The sequence below is a fragment of the Triplophysa rosa genome, linkage group LG6, assembly GCF_024868665.1.
Source record: "Triplophysa rosa linkage group LG6, Trosa_1v2, whole genome shotgun sequence".
In the NCBI taxonomy this organism is placed as follows: domain Eukaryota; kingdom Metazoa; phylum Chordata; class Actinopteri; order Cypriniformes; family Nemacheilidae; genus Triplophysa; species Triplophysa rosa.
Window position 1 is genome coordinate 23,583,004 of NC_079895.1, and position 19,689 is coordinate 23,602,692.

Here is a 19,689-nt window from a genome sequence, read left to right on the forward strand (position 1 = left end):
CCACTGCTGGTCAATTCGGATGAATAAATTTGCACTTTAATTAGGATGTCGAAGAAAAATGTGGTAATTTGCTAAATAACGTGACGTATGGTATGCAATACAATAATGTCTTTTTTTATTTGAACTTTATTAAAAACGTAAAATTATTGGACCAACATACAACACATATTCACGTTCTTTCTGATCAGTGTACATGTTCCACGCGTAATGCATGCATGCACAGGCATTACAATTCATGTGACTACACTGACCTAAAACTTTGACTGTAACTTTTCAAAATCATTCAGTTATTGATATTTTTCAATAGTTTTGATAACTTTGACAGGTTACTGTTGCTTTAACTGTAAAGACTGATGTAATGGACGCCACCAACTTTGATATTTACTTTAGTCACTGTCACTATGGTTACACGTGTTAGTCACAGCTATCATGAAAATAGCAAGAGCCTTGACTTTGGTTACTGTTTCATAAAGACATCGTTCAAGCCGCTTCTGTATGCCATTACATGTACGGGGCAATTTGAAAGTCACACCTGTTAGTAAATACAGTTGTCATTCCCAAAACACTGACTGTGACTGTGTGAACAACATAGGCATTGACGTTTTGTATAAATGTTTGCTTGCATTCATGTGTGTTCAGTTTAAACATACGCAAAATGTCCTTGCCACAATCATTCCATTGATTTGACTGGTTTATCAACAATTTACAAGGAAATTGTTCTCCCTGTATCCATGTATTATCACTCATAATGTCAGAGTTTGGTTTATATGCGCCGCTGTATTCGTTCATCGGCGCGTTTTCAATTTAGCTATTCAATTATTCATGCTGTTCATTATGCATGTGGGTTCATTTAGCAGCTTCATTTGAATCTTTACAGTCACTCTGAAGACGACGGAGCAGGAAATATTCAGCTCTATGAGAGCTCAGAGACTTAACATATTTTTAAATCCATATATTTTTATTTGACCTCTGTAATGATTCTGTGGTAGCAGGATGATTGCAAACCTTTTGTCACACCCTTGCAGGGGAAACAGAACGCCGCAGTTATTAGTGTTTGTTTGTTGACCTTTTCATGCCAGGTTATTATAGATGACAGTTGTTTCGTGTTGTTTTGTGAGGCAAAAAAGTGTGTAGCTGAGGGTTGTGTGAGTGTCCTTAACGAGAGGAACAATCTTTGGTCAGAATAAGCTTAGCCTAAACTGCGGATAATGTGGAAACACCGCCACCCGCAGGCTTTGAAAGGAAGTGCAATGCAATTTCATGTTACCAGTGCTGTCTGTTCTTTCACGCCGGCCAGAAGCCAATGTACCGATGTATTGTTAACATCAGTGTTACCATCATAGTTACCTTCAAATGTCTGAGGCATGAAATGTGATCTGTTATTATTCCTAGCTAGCAATAAACATGTCAACTTAAACTAACAGTGTAAACTAATGTCTGTTAGGTCCCTATAGTGCTGCAACACACATTATTACAATATAAATCGCTATACTTGGGCATATATGTTCCGTGCCTTATTATTCCATTACTGTGCACAAGCTGCTGTACAAGACAGTTGCTTAGCGACACGATGATTTTGTTGACAAAGGAGTATGCGAACATGTGACAAATGTGTGTGTGTGTGCGTTGGAATGATCTGTGTGTGCCTGTGGTCAGACCGCTCTGTGTGCTGGTCTCTGGGGAGATATTTACTCTACCGCATGTCTCCTCAGAGCTGTTTTCTGGTAGGAAGATTCCTGTGCTCGTTCTGTTTCATTGGGATGGAAAATGCAGAGCGTGTGAGCGAGTGACCCACCGTCTCCTGGGATGGAAAATAAGGCGCAGTGTTTGGGTGCTTCTCCAGCTTTAAGCTCTAATGTAGGTCTGGGGAGTAAATCGGGCAGCTTGGCACGAGTCCTAGCATTAGTCATTTAGAGTCTCATCCACACAGGATCAAACTCCTCCCCTTCAGCGCTCTGTCTTTTTATGTCCGGTTTTCCGTTAGGGTCTCTTTTCAAACAGCTGTGGCTTGAGGGACAGGTGGAAGTTTGAGAATGTTGAATAAGTTCAGAGGGAGCAGCTGTCAAATTGGCTTCATAGCATAACCGGCATTGTTTTGGAGGTGGTGAGGGACCCGAAACAAGGGGCAGAAAGACAAGAAGAGGAAAAAACTGAAGATAACACATTGAGGGAGGTGGGGACACCCAGTATGATGTTGTCAGTACGGCTGACAGATGATGGAGAGGGTAAGCTGAGGACACTGTGTGTATTTCTTTCTTTCTCTTTTTCATCCCTTGGCAATGGCAGTAAATGAAGTAAATGAATCACTGATCTTTCAAGGGAGCTTTAGTTTGTGAGTTAAAGAGAGATGATTATGCTGACATTATGATGAGATATGAAGACAAATGTCTTACAACAGATGACTAATAAGCTAATATACCGAATAAAACTCAAATATCTGCAGAACTAGAACATTTTAAAATATCTCCAAAACTAAAACATAAACAGCAAAAATTGAAATAATGTTCCCGACATCCTGGTCAGGCAAATAAGTGTGCTCAAAATGTAGCTACATTCGCATTGTTAGCATGAAGGATGCACATGGTGGGACATTTACCCTTTTTTAATGTGTTTTTTTTGTATTGTGTCCTGTATATGTACCCATATATTGAGATATATTTCTATAATTGATTTAAAGTGAACACTTAACAGACCAATAACAAAAGTAAAGAAACGGTACATAAAAAAGTAAAGAAATACTATAACCTTTATAGATAAGATCGAGGTCTAGTTGGGTCCATTGAATGTGTGATGCTGTATTTACCTTAAGGTAGTCCAGTGCAAAGGAGCCGGTGAGTAATGGAGATGACCAGTCTTTCTGCTCACACATCAGCTAGTTCACATGCACATTTCTGACAAATGAACAAACCTGGAGCTGATTCAGGGAGTAATGCACAAACGTAATGCAATCCCTGAACATCAATTTCTACATGGTTTTAACATGGAAGTATATTAATAGGAGACAGTTAGGAATATGTTCTGGTCAAGACAAGCACTTTTAGAACACTATTAGAACTTTACTAAAGAACTAAACTCACAACTAAATTTGATTAAATATTTAACTTAATAATATGCAAAATGGTAGAGAAATTAATGCAACAGCTAAATGGAATAAACATTTTGGGGCGGTTTCCCAGACAAGGATTAGTTTAAACCAGGACTAGGCCTTAGTTAAATTAGGATAATTAAGTTGTTTTAAAAAACATACTTTACAAAAAAATATTACTGTGTGCATCTTGAGACAAAACAATCACAGTGGTATATATTTTAAGATATGTCAGTGCAAGTTGTTTTCGATCAAGGCATCTCTCACATTTAAGTTAGTCTGAGACTAGCCTTAAACCCTGTCTGGGAAACCGCCCCATAATGTTTTAAAATGTTTACCATTTTTATTTGATAGTATCATTATAATTAGTTTAAAGGTTTCGAATAAAACAAATCAACTAAAACCCCACAACATTGCAGAATGAAATCAATCGCTAATTGTTAAGTTCTAGTATTTTTTTAAAGCCTACCCTGTAAAAAAAATCTGTAATTTTACAGACTTTTACTGTTTTTTAAAAGATTTTTCATGTATTTTTTAAATATGGTAAAAACTAAAATTTCAGAAAAAATACTGTAAATTTACAAGAAAAACATGTCATTCTACAGGACAAAACTGTTTTTACTTCATGCTCCAGCTGGTGGAAAATCACCTTTTTATGGGATTTGTTTTACAGTGTATTGTTGAAATACTTTTAAAAAATGTCAAATTACAGAAAAAGACTGCAAATTTACAAGAAAAACATGTAATTTTACATTACAAAATGTGTTGTTTTACTATATTTTACTGGTGTCCCAGCTGCCGGAAAATCTCAGGGTTTTTTTACGGGATTTTTTTAGTGTAGGGGTCAAGAAATGACTTCCTAGCAAACTCAAAAACAGAAGACAAAAAACACCCAAGCCCAACAGATACTAAGCATGATAAACAGCATACAGAGGCGAAAACGTTTTGAATATTAATAAAAAAGCACGTTTTGTTTGAAACATGCTAGAGCTGTCTAAAGAAGTTAACAAACTTCTGTAATATTTCATTACCAGCTTTTCATTTTAAAAGTGGCAATATTGCAAAAACATCACACCTGCTCAAACCACAACAACTAAATATCTTTATAAATTCCATTTAATATATTATCCATTCTATTAAGACCTACCTATACAGTGCACAATGAGAGCAAGATAATGCACTTCAGAGTAGATATTTTACACTAAGTGTCAGACTCTCGCTCTTGCTTGTTCTACAATATAATTCTATCACACTCTGTCAAGCTCAGATTCAGTTTCTTACCCTCATTCTGTAGCTTGTCAAGTTGTGCTAGATGATTCATTCCTGTTTTGTCAGGAAATGCCCCGTCTGTCCTCACAACAGTTGAATGGAGTTGTAGATGTGACAGAAGGCTGGTTCAGACTTCTGCTCTTTGGGTGCAGAGAGAGTGAGTACTCCTGGCACGTGCATCTGCTCATTACACATTCAGAGACGGCTCTAACAGCACTGACTCCATGACTGCCGCCTTCACCACATGAAATGCAGCATCTTCTTAATTGGTACCAAAGACCATACTCATTAGACTTGGCTTTTGAAAGTTTTTAGCTTCACTTTGTATCTGAACGTGATAGTGTGTCTAAGCTTGAGATAACAGAGTGTTAACAGAGGCTAATTACTCACAGAAAGTTATTAAGTGACAGGGACCCCATCCGCCTGGTGCTGCAGAATGTTGAGCTGCTCTTGTAGAGGATAAAACCAAAGGATTAAAATATTTAATGCGGCTCACTGCCTGATGCTGAGGCATTACGATAGAGATAAAGTTACTGTTAAGGGATATACCAGATTTCAAATGCATGTGCGTGTATGTGGATTAAATGTGTTGAAATCTGTATTTTTGGGATATAAATCCTGTGTGTGAGGTTATGTAATTTCAGCTTCAACCACAAACAATTTAACACTCAGAGCCTTTGGTGTAAATTTACATCTTGCATCAAAACACAAAGTCTGGTGTAAAATAATTTGAGCCAATCAAGTTCCAAACAAGCCATAAGTGGAAAAAATGCACAATAAATCCTGCAAACACAGCAGATATTATGCACCTATTTTCAATAAATCATACCTTGCCATTTTTCAAGTCCATCAGTATATTAGCAAAAAATCTAAGCTGATACAGCAGTTTTACTGAGAAAATTCAGCAATTTTGCGCGACTCACGTGTGAAACTACATGATGAATTTTTGATGTTTTATTTCTCCAGAGGGCACGATTTGGGAAATAGTTCTCAACACTCTTAAAAATAAAAGTGCTTCACAATGCCATAGAATAACCTTTTTTGTCAAAATGGTTCGGTGCCACTTTTATTAAAGCCTTTATGTATAACGCTTCACAAAGGTTATTAAAGGGTATGATGCATTATATTTGTTCATAATGTGTGTTGTAATACATTAAATGTTGTTGTAAAGAATTATAAATAATAATAATGCAACGTGTAACAATGAATTGATGTGTTATAATGTACAGTATTTCCTGTAGTTACAATGATTCACTATACATTACAATGCATTACATCAAAGCAACTTTTATAAAGCATTATACATATATGCTTTAAGTAAAGTGTTACCAGTGGTTCCATAAAGAACAGTTACTTTCTGTTTTACAAAAGGTTCGGTCACACTTCAGTATAGGGGGCAATTCTCGCTATTAACAAACCATTAACTACAACTTTTTCCCCAATAAACTCTTAATTTGTTGCTTATTAATAGTTAGTAAGGTAGTTCTACCTGGTTCTTTGTGGCGGAAAAGGTTCTTCAGATTATAAAAATGTAAGACAGAGATGGTTCTTTAAAGAACCTTTTAGTGAATAGTTCCTTGTGGAACCAAAAATGTGGGAAATGTGGTAGAGGTCACTTTATCACAGTCTATTTAGAGTCTATTCAAGTATATAGCACTTGAAAACTTTTATACTGTTTCTGTCTTTTCCATCTCTCTCACCCGCTGGATTCACTGCAGTAGACTGGCCTCTGGCTTTGCGTTGCGACATTACTTCATCACATTTCTCTAAATGGGCATTGAACCAGCCAAGCTCATTTGGACAATCAGCCGTTTAAGCCAATAAGAGCACCTCAGCTTTACTCATTAAAGTAGGGCAGTGACAAAAAAGCCATCGTTCACATCAGCACAAGGCTCTTAACGCTTTTTATAATGCTCAGAATATTCAACTTGTTATTATGGGTGGTGAAGGATTAAATGGATGATCAGACACAACATTAATACCACTAACAGGGAAAGTCAATAACATTGACGATTTTTTTTCTTCAATAGTACCTGTCAAGGAGTGGGACACATCAGGCAGCAAGTAAACAGTCAGTTATTGAATTTCGTGTTTTGGAGGCAGGAAACATAGGAAAGTGAAAAGATGACAAAAAATGCCATTCTTTTTAAACCTGCATGTAAACGGCAAAGTCTCAAACCCTTGTTTAAGCACAACTGATGAATTATGACTGATGGATTTGTAGACGATCCTGGGTTAATATAAGTAGTATTAGATTTGTGCTTGAATATTACTGTACAGTTACAGTGGAAAACGTTCTTGGAGATTTTCATTTGCCAGTCTACTGGTTAGGAAAATTAACCCTTAGGTCACGCTAATAAGATTCAGCCATAAAATTTGAGGAAAAATAAATATTTAGTAGTGTAAATACAACACAGGCTGAATAATTAATGTCGTGTTGAGATTGCATCACATGTTTAATTCATTGGCCCTTCCTGAGGCGTCTGGCCTCCTTAGGCCATGAATGCCGCTGTAATTGAAAGTGCTGGTTCAATATGGCTGAACTGATTCATTAGTATTTCTGAGATCCTTGTCACATGCTGTTTTAATTAGAGAAAGGCGTTTCCTCAGGGTCTCATCAACACCTTTTATGAAAGTGGTGTGTGGATATAAAAGCAGATGAGGAGGTAATTAGGGCTGTGCAAAAATATCGATACATGTAACTATCGCAATATTTTTTTTCAATAGTGTGTCGATAGTGATACCTGTACTATCGATAACTTTTTTAAAATCATGTCATACATACGGCCAAAAGTAAGTGGAAGCGAGCATGGCGAAAAATATAAGAACGCTTGGAGCTCTCAGAGCTGATGTGTGGGTGTGCTCTGGTTTTCAAAATAATTAATGGAGTAATGAGTTATATAAAATAATGCTGTTTGTAGGCTTCGCAAGTCATGACACAAGTCACTTGGCTACTGCAGTGCATTAGACAAAAAGTTTATTAAGAAAAGTAACAATGACAGTTATTGTGCTTTCACGGATGTGACACCAGCGCATTTACAGCACGGATGAAGCAGGGGTTTTATACTGCCCATGTTCATTGTTTTAACTGTAATGCACCACAACAGCCAAGTGACTTGCGTGAGCCACCTATTCCCCTGTGCTACCCACTTGAGGGGCGCAATCCACAGTTTGAGAACCCAAACCTCTGATCTAAAGGTCCATGCATCGCACATCATGGCCACTCTGCAGAGGTAAGGGATGTTTTTACGCTTATCCTAACAGAAAACCCCAGGTGGTGCACAGCATGTTGTATTTCTAGCTCTACTTTTTACATTTTCTATTTAAAGTATTGCAATATATCGCAAATGTGTATCGTGTCAGGAAAGGTGTGGGGAAGAACCCAGATGCAGGCAGGCGGTGAAGGGGTTAACACAAGACTTCATTAACAAAACAGAAAATAAACCAAAAACCCACGATGGGGCAAAACCGACACGAATTAATTAAACAAAAGCAGAAAATAAGTACTTCCCTCGATGGGGATCAAAGAAAACCAAAACTAGACTAACGATAAACATACAACAAGACTAACCAAAAGACAGGGAAAAACAGGACCGGTTTCAGAGGAAGTATTCCAACAGGGATTTCAAGACACGACTCACAGTGGATGGTACCAGTACAACGGACGAGCACAGGACAAAGAACACGAGGGTATTTTATAGGGAGACAGACAAAGGAAGATAACGAGGGGCAGGTGAGGAACATGAGACACGGCAGGAAGGCAATACGGGAAACGAGAGGGGCGGGGCCAATGACGAGACAGAGAAAGCACATGGAATGTCAAAGGTAAACAACCCATGACTTTCTCACACTAAACCTAAGGGATCTGTCACGATCCTGTCACAAGACTAGAAAACCATGAACAAGAAGGCAGGACCATGACATATCGTATCGAAATACATAGCAATATATTGTATCATGACCCATCTATCGTGATATGTATCGTATCGGGAGGCACTTGCCAATACACAGCCCTAGAGGTAATATACACATGCTATTTTTAATTTGGCACAATAAAATGCTGTTCGATTATGAGATTGCTATTTAGAAAACATTTGAGAAAAATAATCTGTCAATGTCAATGGATGATGAAATATTTGTGAACGCTTCACTCAAAGCAGAACTGAGCATTTTGTATCATTAGAATCTTGCTTTTCAAAGAATACTTAATTGACTGTGGTCTTATATGGATGTCTTTGACACATGCATGACTGCTTTGTGTTAGTCAATACTGCAGTCAATGCAGGGTGTGCAGACAACACAAACATTTTGTGTTACTTTTTTTTAAATGAACACATCCATTTTAAGAGTGTGGGAACATTAACTGCCAAGTTAGCTATATTAACAAAAAATGTTTATATAGTCTCAACACAAAATGTTAATTAAAAAAAAAATTACATTTAATTCCTTAGATTTTACATTATTTTAACTCAAATTTGGGTATAGAAAAAAATTCTATAAATATATTTTATTAATTTCTGGCGCAGAATTATGTTTTTCGGGGCCTGACAAGATGTGTCTTATATCATTTGTGTCATTGCTCTGCAGTCTGTTTGGGTCAAGCAGAAATGTAACTCATCTACTGATAAAAAGAGACATTAAGATAAACAGACAGTATTGTCATGCACATATACATTAATATGAATTGCTATTGTTGACCCAAACAGATTCATACGCCACTTGCATTTCAGATGTACTACCTGAGAAAAGTCAATGACAACAGTTGATGGAAAAATAGTGACTACAACTGTCAAGCTATAAAATATATTATGTATGTAACATACAGTATGTAATATTTCGAAGCCTCAAATTCCATGTGACATGGCTGCACTCTTTTAGTATATGTTGCGATGACATGTCCTTCAATTTCATGATCAAGTTAGTGTAGTTTACAACAGCAGTGGCCTCTTCGCTCAGCAACAAGGTGGTGAAAGATCAATAGGACTGACATCCGTTGATAAGTCTGCTTCTCCATCCCCGTTTTGACAGCTTAATACATATGGTGATACTCATGCCTCATCTCATCACTAAGAATTAGGGTAATTTATCTCTTACACACATTTTTTCTCTCTCTCTTCTTCTTTCCTTTCTGTCTTGACATTTACCTCAAGTGACACTCTTCCCTCTGAACCTTTATTGGTCTGACAGAGGAGACTGGTTCTGCCTCTTCTTGCATTTGTCTCATCTCCAACCTGAAGGTCTGACATTTCTCATAGTGCACAGAGCGATGGAAACATCACGTCTTATTTCTTTGGGCCCTGACTCACTGGCAAAGACAGTCCGTCTCTGTGACCTTTGACCAAAGTGCACTAACTGGCAGAGACATGGGAGACCTCCTTATCTCTCTTTTCTCATGTGATTTATATTTAGCGTGTGTGGAAAAAAAGCCAATGTTCGATATGAATGTGTGAGTGTATTTGTGTGTATGTGACTCTTTCCATACTCCTCTCATTTAATGGTTTCTAACGGGAAGCTACAGTATATCCTGGGATGGGTCTTTTGTCCCCTCGAGTGATGTATAATCTCTACTGCTCATCCATGAAACGTGACCTTCTCTGAGATTGCATAAAATAGAAAAAATGTCTCCAATAAGCTCCACCACGCCTCCCATTTTCATCTCCTCCAATTTTCTGTTTATCTGGAAACAATTGTGTTGCTCTTACTCTGTTCCAATGTTCATGTTCTACTCTGTTCCAAAGTTAAAAAGCAGCCATTTTAAAAGTGTGGGGGGGACAGCTGTCAGGTGATGTAACCTTCAAAGACCAAACAGATTATGCACATGTTCATATAATAAATTCTATATAGAATAGCAGTTGGCATTTTAGAGCACCCTAGTAGCAATTTTGGGAAAATGCCATGATAGCAAATAGCCTACCATGGTAAACACTATTGGAACACACTGCCTTTACCATATAACCAATTTTATTTAACAATTTGACCATAAAATGAAATGAAAAAAAAAAAAATATATATATATATAAATGTTTAATTCTCTGTTATGTGCAAAGGTAGCAAGCACGACCGGTATCTTCAGAGATCTTTTATTTCATCTCGAACAACAGTTTCACATGGTAGTAACTATAGGCATGACCACACTTCTTCTTCTACTAGCTCCGACTCAACTCTTACTACCTAGCGTCTCTAGAGGCAGCACATGTATTACATAAGTATACACAACATCCTCCCTTCTCTCTGTCAGTGAAGTGTGACAGCCAGCCTTTCCTACAGACCGGTTGAAGTAAAGAACATAATGGTAATGAATTAAAGTACTAAATATGATAAAGTATGATAATACACTGTGAGTATTCGGCGCAAAACAACTTTTCTTCAGTGGGAATCAGTGTTGGGTAAGTTACTCTGAAAAAGTAATTACTAGTTACTAATTACATATTCAATAGTGTAATTAGATTACTGTATAAATTACTCTCTCCAAAAAGTATTTAGTTACTAATTACTAATTACTTTCTATATCCTATATCAACCTTGATTAGTTAAGTGATTGAAGGATAGACATGAATCGGCTTATTTAATTCATTCAAATAAATAATATTAAACTACATAAAGTAGTATTATTAACTGACCAAAGTATTACAAATGTGAAAATTATACATTAAAGCACAGATTTTAAAGTTAGACTTTGAATTTTGATGTCAATTTCACTATTGCACACACATATATTACACAAAGTATTTAGTTTAATTACATCAGAAGTAACTGTAATTAAATTACAGAAAAAATAAGAGTAATCCCTTACTTTACTTTTTCAAGGGAAAAGTAATTAAATTACAGTAACTAATTACTTAGTAACTAGTTACACCCAACACTGGTGGGAATTAAGGATAATTCCATTCCGGATGCGAGCGGCGTGACAAAAGACAACAGAACCCAATAATCAGTTACGCATTTACTCATTTAGCAGACACTTTCATCTAAAGCGAGTAAGCGAAAATATAACACACACTCGGCACGATGTGACGCGTCACATGGCTCATCATTTCAAATCATAATGTGTAAATTTGATCGGGTGATTTGTGTTAACGCGACATAACACATACTTACAGTGTGTGTTTGAGAAAAGGACGTAATCATCCTCTGCTTTTTCTGGGGCGCATTTAGGCTACCCCAAAAACTGCCAAAAGAGCAAAGAAATTAAAGAAAGAAATCACGAGCGCAACTCCCGTAGATAGATTTGAAGCTCTTGGCGCGCCCAAGAGATGATTCGGCTTGTGATTGGCTGAATGTTACTTCACTCAAATCTAAGTAACAAACCAGAGAACACGGGCTGAAATGTAGGCGGTGAGTCAAAAATAGTGCGGGGAACAGAATCACCTGTTTCTAAAAGTGCGGGGGACGTGCCCAAAACATAGGAATGCAGTCTTTAGGGTCAAATGCTAAGGCAACATCACATGTATTTTTACAGAGATGGCAATCCCAGAATGCAATAAACATACATACAACAAACATAAACTTGGTATGCTATGCTGTATATATATTTTAATGCCTATTGAACTAGTTGTGCATCATTACTCTGCATTGATTTTCAGTTTTCTGTGCACTTTGCGAAAGGAGATTTATTCGTGGCATAAGGTTTCAAAGCTCCAAATCACTTCCAATGAGATTCCATATAAGTCACAATCCAGTCCTAGGAGATAACTGTCTACGTAGGTAGTTGACAGTGATGCAGCTCACTATGTTTCAAAGCATAAGTTCAGTGTTGTGAAATGCCAGTTTAATACTGAAGTCCCTGTCTTTCTGCATTTTAATGTATTTCTTCCCAACCTATTATTTGCTTGTTTCAGTCTCTCACACCTTTCATGTCTCTTGTCATCCCAGTCGCCAGTGTCTCTCGTCACCCGCTGAATATATGAAAATCAAAAAGTGAATTAAACATTCACCCTGTCCATTCCTCAGCCTGCGTCTTTGTCTTCACATCTCTGTCTCATCCACCCTTCCATCTGGGTTCCCCCATACCCCTTCTTTTCCATTCCTTCTGCTCAGGGGGCGCTGGGTGAGCGCATCTGCTGCGAATGATAGCAGTGAGACACAGCCTTTCAGATATCTCTCCTCACCATTAGATTTATTTACTAGGTTTTTATTTAGTGATGTGTACTTGCTTAAAGAAATGCTTCGACACAAACAATCACCCCTCCCACAAGCGATTTACGGCCTATAGGAATGAGATAATTAACCCTATTAATGAGTCTGAATTGTGGATGAGGATTTGGCTTTTATGATGACTTTAAACTCCCCTATTAGAACATCCATACGGCATATACATTTTACTGCGAACGAATCCTGGCACTCCAGGAAGGCAGATCCAGGAAGAGGAGGGTTAAATCCATGACCTCGATACACATGACAGGCTTTATTTCGGTCTCTTTCTCCATTTCTCCTGCTCTCTCTCTTTGTAAAGTGCAGTTGATGTGTGGGTTCTTGTGGAGGTGTTTGGCAGAAAGACAAAGAAATGCCATGTTTATATACAATCATACCCACATGCACTCGTGCGAAAAAGATGCACCAGGTCTAAATAGTGTTGGTAATGCAATCGGTCTGATGTGCTTCGTACTACCTCACATAGATGCATGTCACATAAAATCTTGCTTGTTGGCCTTTCATGTGTGTAATTCATAGACATGGCCCCATGCGTACATGAAGGTGTTAACCAAGAGCAGGAGGGAGATGAAGCTTGTCCAAACGAATTTGTGGCCAGTTAAATGCCACTGCTAAGCAGTTAAGCTGTCAGGACTCGACAAAAACTAACAGTCCCTTCATATGAAATAACGCTGTTTACACTGCAAGTGTACTGTGAAATGTAGGGGGATATACACACATTCTCGTGTTTTGTTTAATTGATGGTCTATATGTCAGATGGACATTTTTGGATGTTGTGTCGTAGCTTGATTTTTTTCAGTCACTGAGATGTGCATTTTTAAGACAAATGAATATTACTAAAATAAATAAAAAATCAAATACAATCAGCAAAACTTCTCACAAAACTCCACAGATATCTGCTAAGGGGCTATATGTTTGAGGGATTAGGTAGATCGTTTGTGTAATGTATGTGTGTGTGTGTTATTACCTTTATGAAAATTAACTACACTGCCCGTCCCAAAAAAAATCACCACCTGGATTTACCTCAAATTTGGTAAGAGCCTCCCATTGGATTGGAGGTCTAGGTTCAGCAATGCTATGTGCCCAAAGAATAAGGTCAGCTGACTACATACTGAATGACCAGGTTATTCCATTAATGAGTTTTTTCTTCCCTGATGGCACGGGCATATTCCAAGATGACAATGCCAGGATTCATTGGGCTCAAACTGTGAAAGAGTGGCTCAGGGAGCATGAGACATCATTTTCACACATGGATTGGCCACCACAGAGTCCAGACCTTAACCCCATTGAGAATCTTTGGGATGTGCTGGAGAAGACTTTGGTCCGACTCTCACATCATCAATACAAGATCTTGGCGAAAAATGAATGCAACTCTGGACGGGAATAAATGTTGGACGGGAATACATTGCAGAAGCTTATCGAAACGATGCCATGGCGAATGAATGCTGTAATCAAAGCTGAAGGCGGTCCAACGAAATATTAGAGTGTGTGACTTTTTTTTGGATGGGCAGTGTATGAGGTTTTATTATAGTAAAAGTGTATTTTTGGGGGGCAGACTGATTACCAATTGTCTTATAATTTACTACAAATATTATGGTTACACTATTGTAGTGACACTGTAGTAAATTTGTGGTTCCTATCAATTTAATACAAAAAAGGTTGAGAATTGTGAGAAATTATTCTCATTGTCAATCTCATTTTCTTTTATTTTTTATTATAACATCAATACACAACATAACATATTGATAACTTGAATATGACATTCTCAATTTACAAAAACAAACTTAAATTAAAAAAAAAAAATGGTGAAAAAATAATAATAATTCTACTTATTACATTACATGAAAGATCTCCTTATATTTTCCTCAAAAAAGATATATATTTTTAGTTTTTAATCATTTTAAGTGATTTAATTAAATGTTCGACTTCACATAAAAATTCTATAAAAGTTTTTTTTTTTTAGGAATCTTTGTTTGTGCAAATAAAACTTCGCTACAAGAATAAAAAAAATTAACCACAGATTCAAATGTTTTCAAAATAACATATAACATCTTTAATGCCTAGAGTACATGTAATGTTGAGTTAAGAAGAACAGTAGAAACTCAGATCATTCCAGAAAATTGAAGACACATTACACCAAAAAAATAAGTGACATATGCTTTCATTCTCATTATTACAAAAGGTGCATATATTATCTATATCAATGTAACGTTACTTGGCCAAAAACTCATTGCAAGGATATTCTCAATCTCATAGTAGTTTACACACACACACACACACACACACACACGCACGCACGCACGCACGCACGCACGCACGCACGCACGCACGCACGCACGCACGCACACACACACGCACACACACACACACACAGCACACGCACGCACGCACACACACACACACACACACACGCACACACACACACACACACACACACACACGCATGTACAATGACGTCATTACCGCCCGTATTCATCCATACGCCCAACATTCTTTCTTTCTTTATTTGGCAGACGTTTCTAGAAATATAAAACCGCAACGGTTACATCGGAAGCGCCGTAGTTTTTCGCGCCGCACCGCGTCGAGCGTTTGCAGCGTAGACACGGTCGGATAGCCGCACTGCAGCAAATTACCTCAGCCTCTCTTAAAACCACATCTCTCTCTCTCCTTGCCCAAATGTCTTACCTCCTCTAATCGCCTCTCTTTTATTTCTCACCAGCCGTCTCTCTCTCCCTCTTTTCCCGAGTCTTCTGTCATTGCGCGCGTCCGTCTGAGGGGTGTGTGGTGCGGTGGGCGGGGCTACGGGCGCGTCAATCAGCGGTGCTACAATAGCACGTGTGGCGCTCATGGTCGCAGAGCGGCTCGGTGGAGGAGACGCTACTGCAGCTGATAGGAGGGAGAGAACGAGTGGTGTGGAGAGACCGGTACAGTCACCTCATCGCTCACCTACAGCTCGTCTTTTACTACAAGCACAGCAGTCTGTCTGCAACCTGATCAGCCTTTAATAATGCACGGGGAGGTAAACCGAATATCAGCGCCTGGGCACTGAATTATGTATCTTACCGGTTACTACAGCACCGTACCGGAGAGCAGGAACCTGTAGCTGTCTGATCGGCGGAGAAAATGTCACACTATCATTTCATCAAATGCTGTGAGTAACGAGCAGGAAGAGCGGCGTCTTTCGTTACATGCATCTGACATGCATGATGTCATTTTAGCAATGATGTCATTGATCAGCGATGTCATTTTGTTGGCCATGGTACTGTAGCTTGAGAGCGTGACCTAGAAGGGAGGGAATGTGTATGATGATTTATTGGGTGTGTATCGATACAGCTGCATGCAGGTCAAGGCAGTGCGTTACAGTGAGCAAATTTTTTATTAAAATGCATGGAATTTAAATGTTCAATGCAGGTTCACCATTTGACTAAATTCAAAGCTTCCTATGCATCAGTGTTAGTCAGAGCATTAAGGTTTTTAGAAATTATTCAGATGACCGTGCATGTGCATATGTGTAAAGTTCTAGCAGGATGCGGCAGTGATGTAAAAGTTGACCGGTGACCGCTGCAGGTGTGTAGGGTTCTCCTGCGGGAGTCTGCCTGCTTGCATGCAGACAGACAGCCAGCCTGCGTGTCAAAGCCCGACAGCCTCTGCAGAATTCCTCTTTATGTGTATCTGTGGTGTGTGTGGTTGTGCACGGCTTAAAAAGAGAATGTGTCAGGAAAGATAATGGAGAAGGATGGCGAGAGGGAAGCGTTTTCGAAAAAAGCGGATGGAAGATGGAGTGACGGAGGATGGAGATGCTGATGTGGGAGAAGGGGATAATCAGGAAGTGTTTTGTAGCCAGCTGCAGATGAAAGGCAGTTGTTACACTCATATGTTTGCCACCCCTTTCTTTTCATCTTTATTCACCCTTCATCTGCATTGCTTTCTTCTTTGTATGTTTTAGTGATTTGAACATACACCCACACAGCCCTCTGTTGCATTCGCTAGATTCTGTTATGCTTTTGGTCTGTCATTTTTAGGTTTTTATATTTGACTTATTTAGCCTAGGGTTGTCATGACCAGCATTTTAATAGTTGCTCTCAAAGTGAGTGAAATTAAACAATTCACACGCAGTAACGATTTTTAAACCAGAGCATAATCCAATATGCTGTTTACAACACTAGTTTATTGTAACATTTGATATTTAACTATTTTCCTATTAAAAGGATAGTTCACCCAAAATGAAAATTCTGTCATGAATTACTCACTCTCTAATCATTCCAAACCTTGCTTTGTTTGGTAGAACACACAGGAAGATATTTGGACGAATGCTTGTAACCAAACAGTGCTTGGACTCCATTGACCAATAATAGGAAAAATTACAATTATAACAGTGCCCCAGATCTGTTTGCTGTCCTACATTCTTCAAAATATCTTCTTTTGTGTTAAACGGAACAAAAAAAAAGTAATTTTTCCTACTATTGTAGTCAATGGGGTCCAAGAATTGTTTGGTTATAAGCATTCTTCCAAATATCTTTCTCTGTGTTCATCAGAACAAAGAAATTTATACAGATTTGGAACAACTTGAAGGTGAGTAAGTGATGACAGAATCTATCCATTTAAAAATAACCTTCAGTAATGCAATGTAGTGCTGAGCATTTATCAATAGCTGTGTGCCACTAGCTTCACCAAATGGAATTGGGTAATTCCAAATATGGATGTGACCTTTTCAGGCAAAACTAGAAAAATAAGCTCTCCGACTAGAGAATGTATTTAGCCTCTTACCATTTAAAAAGTCAAACAGTGCCTTTAACTTTTTTCCTGCGCACTCTTTCTCCGTCCTCCTGATATGACACGAACACTTGCTTTCAGTGCAGACAATGACAAGTTCCAAAAGTCTGTGCCGTGCTTGCTATATGCAATGATTTTGGTTATATTACTTTATTATTTTTGTATCGTGCAGGTCAAAGTTCAGTCTAAGTAACGAAGCACGTGCATTTACAGACAAAGTGTTAATTCATATTTATATGCCCAAACATTCAGTAAGTGACAAATGTTTGGAAACGGTGTACACAGTCGTTTGCGAGTCATGTGCGGGTGCTTGTGGAACGTGCTGCTTCTCTATAGCGGTCTCGCAGCACAGAAGATGCGGAGAGACGCGATCCTGCGCTGGGTCATAGCCAGACCTCGCGCTCATATGCGCCGGGGGTTTCGGTACCCAACCCAAAAAATGTCCCATTTCTTTACATAAATAATATTTTTGGCGTCTGCTACGCCACTACCCATATAACCAAAATGAAGATTAACCTCTGCGAAGATTCGACTGTGAGATTGGTAATCGAATGAGGCTCCTCCTATCGAAGCATTGCATCTTCAACCATTCGGGGTCACACCTAGTATTTACTTCCAATATGTTGGACCATCTGTTTATATTTTCCTAAACCCCTCTTGACAGAGTTCAGACATCATAAAAATATAAATCCATGCACAAAGTTTCTATATAAAAAAAAGAAAAATAAACATGCATGATGCGTTATGGATGTGACAAAAAAACGATTTCTTTGAATTAAAATGCACAAACCAGAAGCAATAATACCCGCCAAATGGGGAAGGGATGGCTCTTTATAGAACATATAAAACGGTTCAATTTAAAATTTCATATGCCCATTTATGAGGAATATGGACTGTTATGCATGTGAGAATTTTGAAAGCAGCCCTCACCTGAGTATCATGCTTTGAAATCTTTAGGAGAGACTTCATATTGGTATTTAAACCACCAAATATTGCTATCAGTATTGTAAAAATCTCTGTAAAAACTTTGTTTCACGGTAAGGTTGACATGTGCATTGCCCAATTGCAAAAGTGAGTATATTCTAGCAGGTTTCCTGTAAACTTCCGTTAGCTATCGAGTTATGAATGCAAATACTCAAAAGCAGGCAGATACGAAGCCAGATAAGAATTGACTTTGCACAGTGCTGGACATCCCTAGTTTGTACTCTTCCTCTGTGCGTGTTTGGGCAGAGGTACATTCACGGTGGCCCGTGCCAGAGGCAAACAGTGAGAGAACGCGCAAGGTCGCACACTCGGGTGCAGAGCCAGCAGAACCCTGTGTGTGTTACCATACAGCGTATGTGTGGTGATATGCGTGACTTGTGCTATTCAGTTTTGATATGTAGTACAGGCAAGGCCGGACTTACCATTGGCCTTGACTGGGCTCCAGCCCAGGGGCCCCGCCCTTCAGGGGGCTCGCCTGCTCTCGTTCATTTGATTTGTTTAGTTATATGCCAGTCATTTTATTTTTCATTTAAACTTTGTGCATTGGCCTACCAAGGTTCAATAACACTGCCTTATGTATGGAATGATGTCGATTAATTGGCTAAACGTTCCGTCAGTCATGTTGGCGTTTCCTGATTGGTCATTTGTGGATTCTATCCGTCATGTTTACCGCAGTTGAAACCTGTCTGCTCATTAAGACGCTTGTTCTAATGGCTGACAAGCGCAATCGCAGTGCCGCGCTTAAAGAAAACCAAAAACTGAGAGACAAGAACGCGAAAGAACAGCATTTAGGAAATAATGATTCTTTACACCCATGGCACCACACCTTGATCTTTAGGCAGAGAATCCACAGCATACCTGGCACCATCTCCCGCCAGGCCGCCACCCTCCGGTTTTATTTCAGGTATTTCTCCTTTGAAACTCCCGGACGACGGGAGCCGGAACGCGTTCACGGGGTGGCACTTTGGCTTGAGCCGCTGCCCATTTGCCCTCACAGGCTGGCGCCCGTCTTTGGTAGGCGAAGTAGAGTAGAGAGGATTCACATCCCCGCGAAAAACTTGCTCTTAATACACCGCTATATGATTCCACTCCGCGTTTTCCATTTGACGCTCGCTCCTCACAGTCTGTGTCCGCTCACTGAAGACGACAGATCGTTTCATCGACAGGTAGATGCAGTAGAGTCTACTAGCTGTTGTTGTTGTTGTTGTTGTTGTTACACTTTCTTCACTTTTACAAAAAACGTGTAATGAAAAGTGTTGTGTTCTGCAGACAACTCTGAATAAAAACTGGTAATATAGAGTTTATTTCTAATATCTCCCGTTCTGTGGCCATAAGCGGTTCTTGTAAATAATATGCAAACACTGTTAAATCCATCCATGTAAATATAAAATGAAAACATTCTGCTAACTAATAAACAAAGTTAAAAC

At 38.7% G+C, this 19,689-nt stretch overlaps 1 protein-coding gene across 6 annotated transcripts in view; it reads left to right on the forward strand.

Annotated features, from left to right (window-relative positions):
* The window catches only part of myo16 (myosin XVI), a 184,927-nt gene that overhangs the window by 15,953 nt on the left and 149,285 nt on the right, over positions 1 to 19,689 (forward strand). Inside the window, exon 1 of one of the 6 annotated variants that reach the window (XM_057336152.1) lies at positions 1,884 to 2,225. The exons of 3 other annotated variants lie outside the window; for them this stretch is intronic. In XM_057336152.1, the coding sequence (XP_057192135.1) occupies positions 2,189 to 2,225 (37 nt within the window). In that variant the 5' untranslated portion in view covers positions 1,884 to 2,188. Of the gene's footprint in view, positions 1 to 1,883; positions 2,226 to 15,342; positions 15,657 to 19,689 lie in introns of those variants that run through there. 2 more of the 6 variants (XM_057336147.1, XM_057336148.1) reach the window with 2 other exon arrangements.